At 37.5% G+C, this 21,452-nt stretch overlaps 1 protein-coding gene across 4 annotated transcripts in view; it reads right to left on the bottom strand.

Moving 5' to 3' along the window:
- Positions 1–9,761, bottom strand: part of YLPM1 (YLP motif containing 1) — a 57,412-nt gene extending 47,651 nt beyond the window's left edge. For 3 of the 4 annotated variants that reach the window (XR_001595542.2, XR_001595541.2, XM_036238417.1), the window contains exon 1: positions 8,729–9,761. Coding sequence is in view for 2 of the 4 variants with exons in the window: in XM_036238417.1 (XP_036094310.1) it covers positions 8,729–9,601 (873 nt within the window). In the remaining 2 variants the exon portion in view is untranslated. The remainder of the gene's footprint in view (positions 1–8,728) is intronic. The other variant, XM_016134359.2, reaches the window with a different exon arrangement.
- Positions 9,762–21,452: the final 11,691 nt, after the last annotated feature.

Genomic DNA, 21,452 nt, shown 5'->3' with positions numbered 1-21,452 from the left:
AGAAAGCAAAACCACAGATACAGGGGTACTACTATATGAATAAATAAGAATATAATGATTTTAAATGTTTTCTATTTATGTTAAGTCTCACTCTGCCTTCCAAATTATACTGTAATTTAATTTTCTGGAAGCTTCTTTTATGCTTCCACTTTAAAAGAGTCACAATAAGTTTAACATGAAAAAAAAATTAGAAAATACAGCTTATCCTCATTATTCATGATTCTGTATTTGTGAATTTGCCTACTAGCTAAAATGTATTTCTACTCCAAAATCAATACTTGGGAGCTTTGGTGTTAATTTCTGGACATGCATAAAGCAGTGAAAAATTTGAGCTGAGGCAGAACATGGCCATGATGGTCTTTCTGTTTAGCTTTCATACTGTAAATTGGTGTCCTTTTCACAGTTTACTTAGGACCATATTTTTTGCATTTGTGCTTTTTGTTGGTGATTTTGCTGTTTAAAATGGCCCCCAAGCATAATGCTGAAGTGCTGTCTAGTGTTCCTCTGAGCCAGAGGCTGTGATGTGCCTTACAGAGAAAATATCTTAGATAAGCTTCATTCAGGCATATGTTATAGCTGTTGGCTATGAGTTTAATGTTAACGAATCAACAATATATATTAAATAAGGTGCCTTTAAACAAAAACACACATAAAATAAGGTTAATGTACTGAATGGTTGAAAATGTAACCAAAGGTTCACAGGAACCTAATCCTGTATATCTCTTAGGAGCAACAGTTCAGTGTTCACTAATGTAGTATTCCCAGTGACTTTATAGGACATAAATACCTCAAATAAAGAAAGCTGACTGCATAAATAAGCAATAGCTAATTAATTAAAATCAATTTCAAAATCTCACCACTCAGAAAACACTATAGGATCGTTATTATCCCAGTATTCACTATATAATCCCCACAGTTACAAGGTTCCATGAGGGGAAAAAAGTTGTCATAACACTAAAATACTCACAAATGAACCACCCTATATACTTCTATAATTAACAACAGCATATATTCCTACTACGATTATAAAAATGCAGAGTTTTATGAAAGTGATATTGGAGAACTTCGGAACTCATTACGAAAAGCTAAGGATCTAGCAGAAGTCCTACTAATTAACAATCAAAAAGAATTTTTCACAAGGATAGGGAGCACGGCCTAGGCAATGCAGTTAGCATTAATATGTCGGCTAGGTGGAGGGCCAGGGGAGGGAGGGAGCAACTGCAGGGACTGTTTTATGAACTATATAAATGTCTAACCAATGTGCTGTATACCTGAAACTAAAATAATCTTTTTTTAAAAAAAAGAATTTTTATAATAGGAACTGCAACAGAGAATGTTATGAATATCAAAGGTTGAAAAACAGCCCCTGGGAAAATTGATAAATTCTTAAAACATTTTTTTAATATATCCAAAACTAAATAAGAAATAATAAAGTTGCCATATAATTTTGTTACAAAAATGACAGTACAGAAACCTAATCTATACTTCATTCTATGTTCAATCTAAGACTCAGCTGTTCCTTGATTTTTGAGCTTTGTTTGTTCAAGATTGTGTTCCAAATCAAATTTTTTACTTTTTACAGTAAACTTTTAGTTGCTATGTTAAATGGATTCATTTTACTTGCATTCACTGTGATTCATTATCTTTGGGTAACCAGAATTTCCTATATTTTTCTTGCATTTATCTCTACAATTTTCCCCATGAAAATAGACGGATAAAATATAAATAATATATACTTCTTTCTCACATAACAGTGTTTTGTTAGGTTTTTCACTCATAGAATGTAATTTTCTTGGGGGAGAGAGTGCTTTTCTTATATCAAAGTAGGATATCAGTAAATGGTTGCTGGTCAACTGAAGACTTTCCTTCTAGACCACTCATTTCTATGACCTGAAACTTGCTTAAATCCACTGACAAGAATAAATTGCCTTTCATTAACTCCATCTTGAAGTATGAATTATGATTGGGGTTTTGGTTTTTAATTATGATACATAATCATCAGCTCCTGAGATATATTTACTATTCAACATTAAGAAAAAGGCACACTGACCACAACAATCGACAATAATGTAGTATTAAAACATTTTAAATTTTATTCTATTATTTTAGGAAAATAATGAAAATAGTAACAGGTTTACTTTTTAGCTTAAAAAAGTTAACACTCAGTTTCTTTCAAATACAAGTTAAAAGTGTCTTTTTTTTTTTCAGTTGCATTGAAAGCATCACTAAAAAATACAAAGATACAAAGTATCTGTCACAAACTAGAAACCAATGGCTACAGATATGAAGCCTATACAGATCTTAGGTTCTTTACCAATTTGCACCTTCCTTATTTTCATGCTTCCCGTCTTTCTCTTAGACCTAGCTTAGGTTTAAGAACCATGTTAGGAGCTCAAGTTCTTGCTGGTTTACTGATAGTATGCACTGTAAGTCAATACCTATTTAATATGAACCCAATAAGCAGAAACCAGATCTAACTCAACCCCAGGACTACACTTTGGCACATTTTTGAAGCTCTACAAATGAATAATGATGACATTTAAAAATGTCCTCGGTGACCATGAGAAGGGTGATTTATCTTTATTTTAGAAAGGAATAAGATCTGCCTGGACTTGCTAATAAAGCTGAACTAGGACCCAGTTCTTTTGAATGTTCCATTGTATCAGACAACTCCATCTCATGTGGGATGTTGGTTCACAAGTCAAGGAAAATCACAGCATATGTCAAATTCAAAAAGAGAACAGAGTTAAAAAGTAAGGATGTCAGAGCTATTAGTCACAAATATTACCAAAAAAGGTGCTAATTTACTCATCAAGCATTTATTGACCACTTGCTGCTACTGGTACAGTTATGCACTAGGTACTGAATAATTTTCCAAGTAGGAAATATAAAGGAGAGTGAAGCAGAGAGTGAGGGAGTGGGGATGGGGGAAGAGGGGGGGAGGAGGAGAGGGGGAGAGGGGAAAGGGGGTTGGGGGGGGGAGAGAGAGGGAGGAGGGAGGGAGGGCAGGAGGGAAAGCACGCACGCCAACAAGCATGAGCAAGAGCAAGCGAGCGAGTCCTAGAGAGAGAGAGGTTTTAAAGATTAATTTTGGAAGCCTTTCATATCCTGGTTGATTATTATAAATGCCTGTAACACTAAATGCACTATGCCTTACATCCCAAAGTAAAGGAGGTCAGGGAGAGAACCTGGCAAAATAACATATTGGATTTCTATTTTAAAAAATTCTTTACCCCTTCCTCCAACTCCTGTCCTCATTCTCTCTCTCTTTCAGTCAAACTTCTTGAAAGAGTTGTCTATACTCACCATCCCCATTTCCTCACCTTCCATCACTCCTCAAATCAATGCAATATGGCTTCAGTCACTATGAAACTGCTCCTGCCAAGGTCAACAATAATCTACATGTCAGTAAAGGCAAAAGGTAACTCATAGGCTTTATCTTGCTTGACCACTCAGCAGTCTGTGACATAGCTGACCACTCCCTCCTCCTAGAAAGTCTTCTCTTCACCTGTGTGCCACTGCACTGTCCTGATTTTCCATCTACCTATTTGGCTTTACTTCCATTGGTTCCCTTAGACACTGTGATTCTGCAAGGCTAGGCTCAATGTCCATTAACCTCGCTTCTTACTTTTCACACTCCTTGGGAGACCTCATCTATTTCTGTGTCTTCAAATACCATTTTTATGCTGATGACTCACAAGTCTATTACATCTTCTCCCATTTCACCTTTAGATTCCACACCTATATCTAACTTCTAATTGGACATCTCTCTGTGGATTCTTATGTCTCAGGACTTGAAACTCAGGAGGTCTACAATTTAATTCACCATTTCCTCCTCATCTCCAGACCTATTCTTCCTCCTCCTCTAGGTTTTCCTATTTTGTTTGTCAAAGGGACCACCATCCACCTAGCAGCTGATCCCAGAAACCCAGGAATCATCGAGGCCTCCCTCTCCGCTATCGTAACTCATTCTCCAACTGGAGTCTAGCACCTAAACATTCTTCTGGCCTTTCCGCTTCTCTCTATCTCCACGATCACCATCTAAATCCAAGCCACTATTACCACTTGCCTGGATTATTTATTAACTATCCTCTCTAAATCACTCTTGCTCCTTTTGATTCCACTCTCCACACAGCAAGCAGAGTGAGCTTTTAAAAACGCCAATATGTCACATTTGCCTATATAAAATCTTTTACTGGTTTCCTAGTGCCTGCAAGACAGAGTCCACATAGGCCCTTCCAGATCTGGTTTGTGAGCGCCACTGTCACCCTGAACTTTCAGTAAGCCTTATGAACTTAATTCTTTGAGCTCTATTTGGTTTCTACCCATTCTTTGGGTTTCACTTAAATATCACTTACAAAGGGAGCTCTCTTCACTTAGGTTAGAACACCCAGCTATAATCAATCATTTTTAAAATATTTGTTCTTCACCTACCCTGAGCAAGGCACTATGAATATAATGGTGAGCTAAATAATTGCTCGCCTTTTCCTATTCCTTACGAAATAATCTAGTGATCATTTTATAATCCCATAGCACCTTGTACTTCCCTTCCTTATTAAATGTCTTTTTCCCTCCATGAGAACAAGTCAATGAAGGCAAGTATCATGTCTATCTTGTTCACCATTACATCTCCAGTACTAAGCACACAGCTGCTACTCAATAAATACACAAACATTAAATAAATGACTAAAAACTCTAATCAAAGTCAACAGCTTTTCCTAAATAAGTTTTAAGAATAAAAGAATAAAATCACAATTCACAGAAAAGGTTAGTATGTACTTTACCTAGTCAGTCCATTAAACACTCAGAAAATTTAATTCTTGAAAAACGACACATTCCATTAAATCACTAACGCTTAACTCTGAAAACTAGAAACTAAATGGAAGAATATCAAGCATTTATCCTGTCTCTGCTATATTGCATTTCTAATCAAATAGTCCTAGTTCACAAGTGAAAGTTTTTCTTTACAGAATTCTCTATAATGAATGTAGAAGAAATGTGAGGAAAAAAATCACCATGTTACAACCTCTACTAAAGAAGTAATTTACTCAGGCAAAGACCATCGATGGATGAACCACTAGATGAAACATCGGATGCAAGACTGATGGGAAGTTTTACAGTGGAGGGACCGCACTGTCATTCCTTGATCAATCTTGGCACCTCTAACAGTGGGACAACCAGGCACTGAGCGCCTCCTCTGAAGGGATGCAAATGAAGTATACAGCACTACCTAAGTTATAAAGTCCACTTGCCAAAAGAAAGGTGAGCTTAAATCTAAGAAGGCGTCAGCGTTAACTTTTAGTTTACAAAAAACACGGAAGAGATAGGAACAAGTCAACTGACACCATGGGACAGCATACAAATCAAGAATGTGGGATGTTCTACAGGACAACTGACACAGATTTTTCATCAAGTTCAAGGGCACAGAAAAAGAAATTAGGAGAGACTGATCTAAATCAGGGGTTCTCAACAGTAATCCCTGGGGGATTACTGGCAATGTCTGGAAACATTTCTGGTTGTCAGAGCTGGGAGGCTGCTACTGGCATTTAGTAGGTAGAGGCCAGAGATACTGCTAAGCATCCTACAATGTACAGGACAGCCCCGATAACAATAAATCATCCTGCTCCAAAATGTCTATATTAGATCCTAATCTGAACAGACCAACAAAACATTATTGAATCCATTGGGAAATTTCAGCATGGATATCATGGAATTATTTTGAATTCCATCAGTTTAAGACAATAAGGGAAATCTGAATGAATTAGTTATTAGATGATACAAAGAAACTTAATTTTGTCAGGTGCTAAGCAGGTCTTTGTTTAAAAGCAGGTCTTTTTTAAAAAGATGTCTAAGAGTGAAGGCATGAAATAACACGAGGTCTAATATTTACTTTAAAATATTTCAGCAGGAACAATAAAAAAGGACTAGGTGAAGTAAACACTGCAAAATCTTGATAGCTGTTGAATCTGAATGATAGGTATATGAGAAGAATATCATTTCTCTACTTTTCTGTACAGTAGTTCCCCCTTATCCATGAGAGATATGTTTCAAGACCCCCTAGTGGACGCCCTTAACTGCAGATAGCACCGAAACCCTGTATATACTATGTCTTTTCCTACACATACATATCTATGATAGTTAATTTATAAATTAGGCACGGTTAGAAGAGACCAACAATAACTAATAATAAAATAGAACAATTATAACAATTGTTGTAATAAAAGTTATGTGAATGTGATCTCAACAACTGTCACAAATTTTTTTCCTTCCTCACAATTTTACGCATAGAAGATTCATTCTTACAGGAGACCTTGGCAACCTCATTAAATTGAAACTTTTCACCTTTTTACTTGAAGGAAGCACTTTATGGCTTATTTTTGGCATATCCAAATTGCCAGCATCATTACTCTTGCACTTAGGGTCATTATTAACTAAAATAAGGTTACCTGAACACTAGCACTGCAATACTGCAACCGTCAATCTTGTAACTGAGAGGGCTACTAACGACTAACAGGTGGGTAGCTGACAGAGTGTAGACAAGCTGGACAAAAGGATGGTTCATGTCCCAGGTGAGACAGAACAGGATGGAACAAGATGTCATTATGCCACTCAGAAAGCATGCTAAATTGTGCATTTCTGGATTTTTCCATTTAATATTTTTGAACCACGGTTGACTGCAGGTAACTGACACCGTGGAAAGAGAAACTGCAAAAAGAGGGAGACTACAGTTACGTTGAAAATCTTTCGCCACGAAAATTTAAAAAGACATTTTCCGAAAACAAAATATGAATCAAATAATAATAAATATGCAGAGGATTGTCAGAGATTGGGACTGGCATGAAGAAAATGTTTGTCGTCTAATAAACCAAAGCTTCCTAAGACCAGAACATGACCACTTTTAATCAACAAACCTTTGCGGAAAGCCTACAATTTGCAAGGCACTGTTCTAGGTGCTACGGGGGATAAAAAGATGAATGAAATAGTCCCTGTCTGCAAGGGACTTACAATCTGAAAAACAGAACTAAACCAGATGGCTGAGCTTAGCATGGCTTCATAGAGACCCTAATATTTGAAATGTGCCTTGAAAGCAATCCAACTATGAGAGAAAAGAGGGTTGAAAGCAACATAACTATAAGGGAGAAAAGAATGTAGAGACTTACAAGGCCATTCTTGATCTGGCCCTTTCACACCTCTCGAGCCTCATCTTCTACCACTTTCTTTCCCACTTTCTTTCTGGCTCCCACCAAAGAATGGCGGCAATGAATACTCAAAGTGCTAAAAGAAGTTCACTACAAAGGGTGTTAAAGCAGACAAGTGAAAGTAGTGTTCATGGTACTTATATTAAAGACAGGTCTGATTGTCCCTCACTCCCCCAAAACCAATTCATTTGTCTCTTTAAAAGACCAGGAAAACAGTACAGTTAAGATGAAAATACAAATGTCATATTTTAGCTTGGACTAATCCTGAAAGTGTTTAACAACAAAAGCACTGGAAATTTCAGAATGAGGTGGAAAAGGAGGCAAATTCTGTGTAACAGAGGAATCTGGGCAAAACAATCTGGTAGGATGGTACTTTGGTGTAAGCCAACAGAATTACTTATCCTACTGTTTTACCTTAGTTTCTCAAGTGTTTTCTCCTGATGTGCCACATAAATATCTTGCTTATTTAACACAGCTTGCTTATGTTCTTAATTTCTAAGCCCAAACTGCTGTAAAATTAAAATATTGCATCCCTATCTTTTGGAAATCTTTCATATGTAAATCTAAGTTTGTAGATTAAAAGATTCTCTGTTTTCATTAGGGAATCTAAAGTAGATTAGTAATTGCTAAGAGTATATTTTAAGAAATCATAATAAGAAATGACTTATTCTACTTTAGTTCTATCTTCTTTCTTAAGGGAGGAATTCATTTATTACTGCTATCCTATCAATCTTTTCAATCTTTGACCATTCTGTGGGAAGCATCACTTCAAACAGAAGTTTAAAGAAATGGCTCTCATGAATGAGGAGATAACATGAATTCCAAGGCTGAATTCCAAGGCTATTACTCTGGAGTGAATGCTAACAATACAATGCAGCAAACTGGTTCTCTCTTACATCTTTAGCTGATATGAGAAACGCATGTATGGGTCAATTTCTTAAATAACCAATAGACTTCCAAAAGGGTCAAATGTGTAGACTCCCCTATGCATTGCCTATGTATCTATAAGCATGATTAGGATGCTCCCGATTGGAACAGTATTTCCATCCCTCATTTGATTGAAGAAGCTGTCAGCTATCGGTGGCCACTAATTTTTTTAAAGACACTAACTGGTCCTAAAGTTTATATGCATTTCAAGTGTCAGACCTTACCGAAGCTTCTTTTTTATGCTACCTCTTCAATGAAACTTTTAGTTTTAAAATACAATGTTAAAACAAAGCCCTTTGCAATAGCAACAAAATCTGAGCCGTTAGTCAAAGGAAACTAAGGGACATATCTGAGAAGTAACTCTTAAGCCACCCCACTACTCTGTGGTGCCTAGAAACATCTTCAAACACTTTCTTTTAATAATCCACATTTAGCTCATGAAAAAGCTGGGAAGTCAGACCTGGGAGTCTTATGGAATCCTTTGGAGTATAAATTAGCTAGTCACAGTGTGTTGGAATTAGGCTAAGTAATAGTTAAAGTCTTGAAACCTGACTTAGGGACCTCTAGGTAAAAAGATGCGGCTCAGGTAGATGCTTTCTTACCTGTGGAGTCATCTTAGAAGGATCTGGCTCAGGGGCAGCTTGATGCTGTTCAGCATTCTTGTTCTTGGCTCCACTCTCCAAAGGTTCTTGCTGGACAGCTGTCTTATTCCCAGAAGGGGTGGACGGTGGTGGAGGAGCTAGTAGTTGGGATTTAGGATGGCCCTGGGACGGGCGGGAAGGAGATGCCTGAGAAGAGGGCAAGTAAGACTGGGAATGGCTCAAATAGGATTGCGAGGAGGAAGACGAGGAAGAATAAGAAGGGGTAGGCGCCAGGTAGGATTGAGAAGGTGGGGACTGAGAAGGGGACGGCTGAGCGGGAGGCAAGTAGGGCTGAGACGAGGCCGGAGGGTAGTAAGAGGGTGGCGGCTGAGGTGGGGGCATGTAAGATTGAGACGGGGGCATATAGGACCCGGGCGGTACAGGGGGAGATTCAGGGGGGGAATCCAGCTCCATGGGAACCAAACCAGGAGGCCCGTCTCGTTGGTGGTGGAGCATCTGGTGTTTGTACTGCTGCGGCTTCTGATAGCTGAGGGCCGGTCCAGGTGGTGGGGGCATCGGTGGCGGCGGTGGCTGCCAGTCCCCGTAGCCGCCCCCCGGCATCACCGGCGGGGGCGGCAGGGGGGGCGGAGGAAGGTGATGGGGCTGGAGCACGCACTGCATTTGCTTCTGGTGCATCTGCTGCAGCTGCTGGAGCTGCGCCAAGTGCTGCTCGCGAAAGCTCATGAAGCCCGAGGAGGAGGGGGCCGCTGGAGTCGTCGAGCTCGAATACCCAGGCCCGGGCGAGGCCTCAGGAAGCGCCACCGGCGGTGGCGGCGGGACCGGCGGAGGCGGATAGTGGCTGCTCCCGCCATATCGGCCCCAATTCGGGTACATATCGGAGAAGTAAGCGCAAGGCTCGTCCCAGCGCCGTTACTCGCCGCAACCGACCTCTAGGACCTGCGGCCGCGACGGCGAGAGCCGGAACTCGCGGCGCCTACAGGCCCCGGAGCGTGTAAACGGAGCGCGCCACTGCGCCGGCGCTACCGAGCACGGCCCGCGACCGGGAAGGCGGGGTTGGTACTGGGACGACTACGCCTGCGCAGTAGCCACCGAGAGGAGAACAAAGGCGAGATAGAGCGACCCTGTGCTTGGAGACTCTCGGTTGCCATCTTCCTTCAGGTTCGGATAATGTAGGTGCGAGTAGAACGCTCTCGTACAACCGAGGAACCATAGAGTCTCATAGCTGAAAGGGGTGGCCGAGATCCTATTACTCCACGGGTTCATTTTTGAATGAAAAAAAAAAGGGGTGGGGGTTCCATTCACAATAGCGACAATCGCAACAACAACGAAAAAGATGAAACAAGTAGAAACAACTCCAATAAGAAATATAAGAAATATGTAGAATCTATACAAAGAAAACTACAGAACCATACCAAGTCATATCCTAGTGGGATAAAATTAGACTTGAAATAATGAAGAGGTTTACCATGGTCTAAATGAAAAGAAGAAAAATTGTAAAGATGTCAGTTCTTTTCAAATTAAGTAAACAAACTTAATTCAATTAAAACAAAAAATCCTATTAGGAACAAATCTGTGAAGAGTAGAAACGTATTTTGAAGACGGAACGCAAGACTATACCAATTCCTGCAGGCATATGAAAAATAACATCTGCAGTTGTAAAAGGAGAGAAACGGAATTCTTTAGGATTACTCAACACATCAAAACTCAGAGTAGAGAATCTCAGCTAAAGTAAAGATATCAAAAAACATGCAAAGATCGTCTAGAGAGTAGGACCTAGAAAATAATACAATCTCTCCGCATAATACTAAATACGAACTCCTTTGGCTTGAATGAATCACTGGAAAACAAAGCTGAAACACACCGAATTATGAAAACACTACCTAACTCTGAAAATTTTAAGTGTGTCAGTGTGTCGGTTGTGCACCACTTAAAAATTTGACCTTGCTGCCATATTATTATCTCTCTTAGAAGGTGGGTGTGAGGGCAAAGTGGGACATCTGACTATTCTTCAGAAGAGCCTCTCATTCTCAAGTAGGAATTTAGTTGTTTCTTTTAACTTTTTATCAAAGTATAACACACACACACACATATATAATTATACATAAGAGTACAGCTTAGTGAATTTTCACAATCATGTAACCATTATCCAGATCAAAAAACAGCATTACCCAATTCAGGAATCCCAGTTACTTGTATTTTTAATATTTTTTACTGAAATTCTGTTTTGAAAAAAATGAAAAAATGTATTTCCTTATAGTAAGACTAAAGAGGAAAATTGGGTAATCTCTCATGCAGAAAAAGAATATGATAAATTTTATCATCCACTCATGGTTTTCAAAAAGCTTAGCAAATCAGAACTGAATGGGAACTTCCTTAATCTTAAAGAGGGTCTACTAAAAAAATTACAGAAAACATCACACTTAATGGTGAAAAGTTGAAGAACAGATGACCACTACCATCACATCTGTTATGGGTTGAATTGTGTACCCCCACTCCCTAAAAGATATATTTTTTAAGTTCTAACCCCTACTACCTCTGAATGTGGCCTTATCTGGAAATAGGTTGTTGTAGATGTAATTAGTTAAGATGAGGTCATACTGGAGTAGGGTGGGCCCCAATCCAATATGACCGATATTCTTATGAGAAGATGGCCATGTGAAGACATAGACACACAGAATGTCATGTAATGGTCAAGGCAGAGATTAGAGTTACGCAGCTGCAAGCTCAAGAGTGGAATAAGTGGAATTCTCATACACTGCTGTTGGGAATGTAAATTGGGGTGGCCATTCTGAAATACTATTTGGCAGTATCTACCAAAGCTGAACAGACTCATGGCCTATGACCCAGGAATTCCACTCGTAGGCATATATCCAATAGAAATACATACATATGTTCACCAGAAAACATGTACAAGAATGTTCATAGTGGCAGTATTTCTAATGGCTGAATCTGGAAAACAACCCAAATGCCCACTTATACTAGAATGGATAATCAAATTGTGGTATATTTATACAATGGAATTCAAAACAGCAATAAAATGAACTATATATGACTACATGCAACAACTCAAATGAATTTCACAAACAAGATAACAATCCTCAACTCAGACGAATTTCACAAACAAGATAACAATCCTCAATGGACCACGTAATCTTGTTAACTATCCTGTAATCCAATCACAGAGATTTCCACACCTTGCTTTCTCCCACCTTCAGGTAATCTTCCTTAGTTCCCTCCTTAATTCCAAATGTATAAAAGAAATTACAAAACTGTCATTCTCTGGAGCATTTGAGATCTTCCTTCCCAGCACGTTGTTTGTTTGGCTCAAATAAAAATTCTCTACAGGTTTGGACATTCTTATGCTGAGAGTTACGTTCTCATTTTAGGTTAAAGAACCCCACAGGTGTTCATAAGTAATCTCAATCACATGAAGTCTGTCCTTCCAAACATTCCTATGCAGCTGCACAGTTTAGGAGAGCCTGGAACTTAAAGATGGTTGTATCTGTTATAGTTCTTTAGAAGTTAGCCATAGCAACTGCTAAAACTTAAAAAGACAAGGCAGGAGCTATTCCACCATCAAAGCTTGCTGTAAAAAATAAATAAATAAATAAAGTTCAATTCTTTTTCTTTCCCTTCAATCATTCAATGCCTTCTCAGATATATGGGGTGGTGAGAGGAAGGATCTGGAAGAAAGAGTCCCTAGTGCTCCCTTCAGCTTATTTTATAGTGAAAATGCCGGACACTCTGCTCTAAATCCTAAGAGAGCTGCACAACATTTGGGAAAGTGTAACATTCTGAGAAAAATGTCTGGGAGTACAGTTAGGAAAGAGAGAACATGGACAATCAAAAACAACACATACCCACTACCCTGGGGGAGGGCCACCATTTCCAGGCAAACGTGCTCAAAGACATGGGCATAAAAAGGTGTTTAGCAGTATAGACCAAATGTAAAAAGAACATCACCAAAACAATCTTGAAAGAATAAACACAGGCTTTCTGAGCAAGGATACATTGGGAAAGACTAAAATTGAAGAACAAATGTATTAATTAGGATGCAGTCTAAGCTGCCAAAACAATGAGACACTAGAGTACAATGGTTTAAACAAAAGTTCATTTTTCAGTCATAGAGCATTTCAGAGGTAAGGAGTCCAAAACTGTTATGTTCAACGTAAAGCTTCCATCTGTAAGTTCGAGGTGGCTGCTCTGGCTCTTCCCATTAAATCTGCATCTTGCCAGTGGAGAGGTAGAGTGAGTTAGGGTAGCAAACCTGTTGAGGAACATGCCTTAAGGTCCTGACCCAGAAGAGATACAAATGACTTTAAGTTACGTCCTTGGCTATAACTTAGTTGGTTGGCAATGCTTTGCTGCAAGGAAGGGTAGGAAATAAAATTTCTACCTAAGCAACCCAGCTGAAACACATGAGATCTACCATTGAAGGAAGGAAGGGAGAGTGGATGCTGGGGACAATGGACAGTAACAACCACACTGACAATATCAAGTTCTAGTGAGACTATAGAGCAACAGAAACTCTCATACACTGTGGTGGGAGTGCAAATGTTTACTTAAGGCGTAATTTGCTACTATCTGTTATAATTAAAGATACACAATGTCTTATGACACAATTTCTCTTCTAAGTATACATATTGGACTAGAGTGAAAAAAATGCAACCCTTTTGTAGTAGCAAAAATTAGAAACAACTTAAATGATCAACATACAAGAATGGAAAACAAATTGTTTAATATTCACACAATGAAATACACAGCAATTAGCTGAGTGAACTAATGCTACACATATTAACATGGATGAATACCACGAACATAAAAGCTTTTTGTGCTAGTTGCAAAATACTATATACACAGGGAATATTTCAGAAAGAATTGAAAACATGTATCCATATTCATAGCAGCATTATTCACAAATAGCCAAATGTGGAAACAACTCCAGTGTCCATTGCCGGAGTATTGGATAAACAAAATGGTATATACATACACTGGAATATTATTCAGCCTTAAAAGAAAGGAAATTCTAATACATGTTATAACATGGATGAATCTTGAACATTATGGTAAATGAAATAAGCCAGTCCCCCCTCCAAAAAAAATAAATACTGTATGATTCTATTTATGTGAGGTACCTAGAGTTGTCAAATTTATGGAGACAAAAAGTAGAATCATGAGTCACAGGGGCTGGGGGAAGGGGGAAATCAGTGGTTATTGTTTAATGAGTACAGAGTTTCAGTTTGAGAAAATAGAAAAATTTGAGTTGGACATAAACGGTGATGGTTGCAAATGTACTTAATGTCACTGAACTGTATACTTAAAAATGGTTAAAATGATAAATTTTATGTTTTGCATATTTTACCACAATAAAAGATCACATATAGCATGATTTCATTTATAGACAGCTCAAAAACATACACATTGCCAACATATTGTTAAGGTATACAAGTAGTGGGTAAAACTATAATGAAACTCAGGAGGGTGACATACAAAGTCTAGGACCTCAGAGGGTAAGGTGGAGTCAAGAGAAGAGAATGTAATCAGAGAGGATTACTGACTGTATGCAGAAAGATTCAAAGTGATAGGTAACCTTCTTTTTCCTAAGTTACATAATGGATGTAAGGGTGTTCATTTTGATAATATTCTTTATACCTTAAATATACTCTATGCAATATTTTACATTATACACATGTATATCATACAAAGGTATATATTTAAAAACACATAATATATACTTAAATATTAATATAAATATATATCTTTGAATGTATTAAGTATTATGAAATTCTATATGGGGAAATTAAAAGAGAATGGAGAAATGTTAAAGTGAGTTAGTTGAGAAAAACTTAGAAAAACGACTGTTCACTCTTCCTACATTCTAAAACATAGCTCTAACGAGTATAGTTCCACCTCAAACACTCAGCTCGAAGAGTAGGTCCCACTTAATTTAAGATTGACTTAAATAGTATCATCCCCTTGTGGTATCATCCTCCTTGCCATTTATTGGCTTAGAGATTCTATCTTAACCTAATGAGGACGTGGCATTTCTTTGGCCATCTGAACATTGGCATCTGCCAAAAGTTGGCACAGTCATATTGAAGGGGAGGATTTTTATTATATGGTTGAGGAAGAGGCCCTCTTTCTCTCCAATGATTGTGAACAAGAAGTACGTTGTTCCAGTTGCTGTTTATAGCCAAATTGGTGGTGGGGGGGGGGTGGCTTTGACGACAAAGGCAAAAGAGGGAGGTCAGAACTGAGGGACATAGAGCTTCAACCCTGAATGTGCTGTGCATAAAGGGGCACTAGTTTTGAAATTCTTATTACTTGGGATGTATTTCCTTATTAGGATTTCTGCTACTTGCATGGGAAGCACCCTAACAAATGTGGAGATATACATATTCTAAGGATACTTATGGAAATAGGAATCTCAGACATATAGGTTGGTCCCATGGAAACTCAGGGACCGCACTTGGCACCAAAAGAAGGCCTGCATAAGAAGGCCCATCCAGGAACTGGAAGGCTCAGAGCTGTCACTCTTTCAGGATTAGGAAGTTCTTGATCAATTCCTATCACAAGACTCTGCCATCATGGTACTCATGTGTCAGGTGCACCCCTGCTTTTATTTATGTATGGTTTTTGCTCTTACTACAGCTGTTGAACTCTCCATGTCTTGATATTTAAATTCCCCAGAGAGAGAATCTATTTCCTTTGGACAGGCTACCTCATGAGTGCCTGGCCAATCTCCGGATTGGATGTTTGTGGGTAAGATGCCCTACCCTTGACTCAATTAACAGTAGTCAAGTTTGCTGATTATGAAGTATCAACTTGGCAGTGTATATGGAAGGAATTGCTTAGAATTGGCTTATGGATGTGCTATTCATACTAGGCTCCTGTTCAGTATACAGATGGAAAAATTACTGAACTTAGGCTCAAAGTTCTTTCATCACAATCCTTATCCACGATTGGTGCCCATAATGCAACATCAGCTATTATCTTTGGCAGAGTTCCACTTCTGATATCTTATTCCAATTACCTATCTTAATCTTTTATTTCTATAGCTTTCCTATTTCATAATTTTTAATATATATATTCATCAAACTTCTTGAGCTTTCAGTCCTTTGACTGATCTCCTTCCCTCAGTTCACCACGTCTCTCATGATTTTACTTTTCTATCAATTCTTTTCCTATTGATTCCTGAATCCATGTCACATCAATTCAATTTCTCTTGCATTCATCCTCAACTCCTCGTTCTACTGTTCTATTTGCTCTGTAAATTACCAACTGTAGATCATTCCACCTATTCACTGTCTTTTTGTCAAATGGTTCTGGAGAAACCACATAACATGCAATTGGTGTCATTGATAATTTAGGTTTTGCAATCTTGCCTAGGTTCTCAGCATTACTTTGACATTATAAGTCACTGACCTATCCTACTCACTACGGTAGCTATTTCAATTCTCCACCGCTACCCCAAGCCTTGTCTCTCAATATATGGTCTTGCTTTCAACTTCAGAGTTGAGACCAGCAGGCACAAACTCCTTTAATTCGTGCTCATACATCACCTTTTACCGGCAGCCACTCTTGCTCCTATCCTCTAGTTTGAGTGGCTCTTCTGTCCCAAGTTTATCCTGTCCTTATGCTCTAGACCCCGTTTCTTGACACTTTGCTGTGGGTTATCTTTTCTCTCTATTATGTTTCACTTATTTTTCCACCAAATTTTTATATTAAAAAATACCAAGTCTATGGAAAAGTTGTAAGAATAGTAAACACCCCTAATGCCTTTCACCTAGGCACATCATTTGTTAATGTTTTGCTACATTCTCTCCTTCCCTCTTTCACATCTATCATTTTCTTCCTTTCTTTTCTTTCTTTCTTTCTTTCTTTCTTTCTTTCTTTCTTTCTTTCTTTCTTTCTTTCTTTCTTTCTCTCTCTCTCTCTCTCTCTCTCTCTCTCTCTCTCTCTCTCTCTCTCTCTCTCTCTCTCTCTCATCTACCAACTGACCCACCCATCCACCTACCTACCTACCTGTTTTCCCAAACCATTAAACAGTCTTTCGAAGATATTATGACCCTTCACACCTAAGCATTCAGCATATATTTCCCAAGGTGAGGGACCAAGATGATGACATAAAGGCTTCTGAATGTCCCTCCTCCCACAGACACACAGAATGTACAGCTACATACAGAGCAAACTTCCTGAGAGAAATCTGGATACTAGCTGAGTAACTCCTATACATTGGCTGAAATGAGAAAATACTTCAAAATGGTTAGGAAAAGCTAAAACACACTCTCACCATGAACCTCTCCCTCAGCTTAGATCCACCATTGGGAGAGAATCCTCAATTCTTAGGCTCTCCCTGGGGAGCCAAGGATTTGGACCACAAATCTACTGTTCCAACTTTTAACGCTCCCACATAAGGGATGGGTCCCCCCAAACACCTAGCTCCGAAAGCCAACGGGCCTTGTGTCTAAAAGTCCCACAGGATATCAATAAATCAGTTCTTAAAGGGTATGCGACTTCTTTTGATAGTTAAACTTTAATTTCTCACTGTGCTTTGATTGCTTTATGTACTTCTTGTTATAGTAGAAAGCAAATCACATTAAATATACCACCTTTTTACTTTCTCTGATTTTAGCTACTTTAAGATGAGCGGAATCATTTAGTATTTGCCCTTTTGTGGGCTTATTTCACTTAGTATAATGTCCTTAAGTTTATCCATGTTGTAGCATGTGACAGGACTTCCTTCTTTTTTTTTTTAAGTCTGTGTAATATTCCAGTGTATGCATATCCCACATTTTCTTCATCTATTCAGTTGTCAATGGATATTTGGGTTGCTTCCACCTCTTGGTTATTGTGAATAAATCTGTAATGAACATGCGTGTGCAAGTATCTTTGAGACCCTGCTTTGAATTCTATTGAACATATACACAGAAGTGGGATTGCTAGATCATGGTAATTGTTTTTGATTTTTTGAGGAACCACCACAGTGGCTGTACCATTGTGTAAATTCCCATCGACAGTGCACAAGTGTTCCAATTAATAGAATGTTGGGACATCCTGACCAACACTTATTATTTTGTTCTTTTGATAGTGGACATTCTAATGGGCGGGAGGTGATGTTTCATGGTTTTGATTTGCGTTTCTCTTAAGTGATGTTGAGCATCTTTTTATGTACATGTTAGCTATTTGTTTATCTTCTTCAGAGAATCGTCTATTCAAGTCTTGTGTCCATTTTTAAAATTGCTTTTTTGTTGTTGTTGTTGAGTTGTAGAAGTTCCTTATAAATTCTGGATTTTAATTCTTTTTCAGATACATAGTATCAAAATACTTTCTCCCATTCCATAGGTTGCCTTTTCACTGTTGTTTCCCTTGTTGCACAGCTTTTAAGTTTGACGCCCTCCCATTTGATGACTTTTGCCTTTGCTGACTGTGCTTTTGGTGTTATACCAAAGAGATCACCAAATCCAAGGTCCTCAAGTTTTCCCCGTTTTCTTCTAGTTTTATGGTTTTAGGTCTTACATTTAGGTCTTTAATCCAGTTTGAATTAATTTTTGTATATGGTATAAGGCAACAGTCCGACTTCATTCTTTTACATGTGGATATCCAGTTTTCTCAATATCATTTGTTGAAGAGACTGTCCTTTGCCTATTGTGTAGTCTTGGCACCTTTGTTGAAAATCACTGGGCAATATATACAGGGTTCATTTCTGGGCTCTTTATTCTGTTCCATTGGTACAAACACACACACATGCACACACACACACACCTTGTCAGAATAACATTGTCTTGATTACATTGCTTTGTAGTGTTTTGAAATCAGGAAATGTGAGGCCTCCAACTTTGTCCTTTTTCAAGATTATTTTGGCTACTCAGGATCCCTAGTCTGTCCACATAAATGTTAGTTTTTTTTTTCCATTTCTGCCAAAAAAATGTCTTTGGGGTTTTGATAGAGATTGCATTAAATCTGTAGATATCTTTGGGTAGAATGGACATTTTAACAATACTAAGTCTTCCTAACTACGAGCACAGGATATCTTTCCATTTCTTTGTATCTTCTTTGATTTCTTTTAGCAATGTTTTGTAATTTTTAGTGTATGAGTCTTTTACACCTCATTAGGTTTTACTCCTAAGCGTTTTATCCTTTTCGATCTATAGTAAACTGGATTGTTTTCTTAATTTTTTTTTTTGATTGGTCATTGTCAGTATTTTAAAATGTGACTAATTTTTGTGTGATGTGGTATCCTGAAATTATGCTGAAATTGTTAGAGTTGTAACAGTTTTAAAACATGATATTTTTAGAGGTTTTTACAGATAAGATCGTATCATCTATAAACAGAAATATTTTTACTTCTTTCCAATTTAAATGTCATTTCTTTTTCTTGTCTAATTGTTCTAACCCAGACTTTTAAACATGTACTTTATCAGTTAGTATAGGCTGTTATGCTACAGTAATAAAAGCAAACAAAGAAACAAAAATACCAACCCAAATCTGTGGCCTAAAACCAACAAATGCTTATAATTCACCTTGATGTTCCCATCATTAGGCTGGGATGTTCCGTGGGATCCAGGCAAAGCAGGTTCCATCTCTATATTTTCATGATTGTCAAGGCAGGGCAAAGGAAGCATTGCTAATCACAAAATGACTTTTAAAGATTCTGCCTAGAAATGACATATGTTATCTTCACTCACATAGCCACCCCTAACTTCAAAGGTGGTGGGGAAGAGCAAATCTACCAGTAGTCCATAAAATAGTCTCTAGCAATACTGCCTACAAGATAAAACAGGCAATGGCACCTTACTTTGGGGATAAAGAATTCAAAACAGCTAAAAATAAAAGGATAGACAAAGGTTTAGAAAGCAAATGCATTATAAAGAGAAAGAAAGCAGAGGTCTTATTTGTGATATGGGAAAAAATAGAATTCAGGCCCAAAAGCATTAAATGAGGCAAAAAAGGATATATTATAATGCTAAAGGTTACAATTCACAAGAAATATATCAGTTATGAGAATCCATGGGCAAAACAACACAGTAGTAACTTTCATCAAGTGGAAACTCTAGGAAATGCAGAGAGAAATAGACAAAATACACTTATATGAAGAAACTAATATATTTCCATTAGTTTGAGATGGTCAAAGAGTAAAAAATAAAAAAGGATACAAAAAAACTAAACAATCAGATGGATCTTATGAATATCAAAACTTTTGCCTTGACAATACTCAGATAACAGAGAACATACTTCTTTTTCAAGTATACATGAAACTTTCACGAAATTGACCATCTTAGGCCACAAAGAAAACCTTAATATTTTCCATATTGCATATTTAAATAGCATATCCTTTTGCATGCCTTTTCTATTTTTAATCTACTGAGGCATAATTTACATACGATAAAATGCATCCATTTTGGATACATTTCAATACACTTGGACAAATATATCCAAGTACCCATCACAATAATGAAATTATAGAAGTTTCAATTTCTCCAACCTTGTCACAACTTATTCTTAATAGTAGCCATCCTAAATAGGTGTGAGGTGGTATTTCATTGTGGTTTTGATTTGAATTTCTCTAATGATTAGTGATGTTGAACATGTTTTCATATGCTTGTCGGCCATTTGCATATCTTCAGAGAATTGTCTATTCATGTTTTTTTGTCCATTTTTATACCTACCCAATTCTTTTTAAGTGCTCATGATATTTCAAAGTATAGACATAACATGGTTAAGACCCTTTTGATGAACATTAGCATTCTTTTCAATTTTTCTCTATTATAAACAGTGGTGTAGTAAGCATCCTTCTATATGCTTCCTTGTACATGTGAATGTTTTACACATCTATACCATACTTATACATTTATAGCACAATGACAGTGTATTTTAAAGGAAATCAACCATTTATTTATTAAAAAAAATAGAATTGGGCTCACAGGGTATCTGCAATTTTTATTTTAATGGCTCTTGCCCAACTGCTGTCTAAAATGGTTACACTTTTGTCAGCACCACATGACTACCTACCTGTTTCCTCACACCCTTGGAAAATCTGCTCAGTCGCTTGCCAGTATTTGGAGGAGCTGCTTTGCACAGAAATCTATAATTTTAATATAGTCACACTAATCAATCTTTTCTTTTATGGCTTTAACATTCTTCATCTTATTTAAGAATTCTACCCAAAGATTATACATTTTCGTGTTTTATTTTTTCCTAATACTTCCATAGCTTAAAAAAAAGTTTAGAACTTTAGTCCCTATGAAATATATTCTCATGAAGGATATGAAGTAGGAATCCGAAAGTTTTTATCAAAGGGATAGCCAACTTGCCATTATAATAAAATAATTACTAATAGGTATTGAATACCACTTGTGTCAGGTACTGCTCGAGTTAATCCCATTTTATCAAAGTTGTTTTTAGGGTTAAACAAAACATTTTAAAGAGGAAACAAGGAGGGCACCAAATGGTTATGTAGTTTGCCCAATTCATACATACACTAACTGGTAAAATCAAGATTCTAATCCTAGTAGCCTCCACACTATTTGGTTTTTCTATAACAACTTTCTTTTCCACAGATATGAAATACTTTAAAATACACCTAACTGCCATAAATATATAGATGTCTTTATGGACTTTCTACTGTTTCAATGATCTATTTGTCTATTCCTACACTAATTTGTGATTAAAATATCTAAACTGACCATGTTATGTACCCTAATTAAAATTTTAATAGCTCTGT

Source organism: Rousettus aegyptiacus, unplaced genomic scaffold, assembly GCF_014176215.1.
Source record: "Rousettus aegyptiacus isolate mRouAeg1 unplaced genomic scaffold, mRouAeg1.p scaffold_m13_p_3, whole genome shotgun sequence".
NCBI lineage: Eukaryota > Metazoa > Chordata > Mammalia > Chiroptera > Pteropodidae > Rousettus > Rousettus aegyptiacus.
This window is presented reverse-complemented; position numbering and strand designations above follow the sequence as displayed.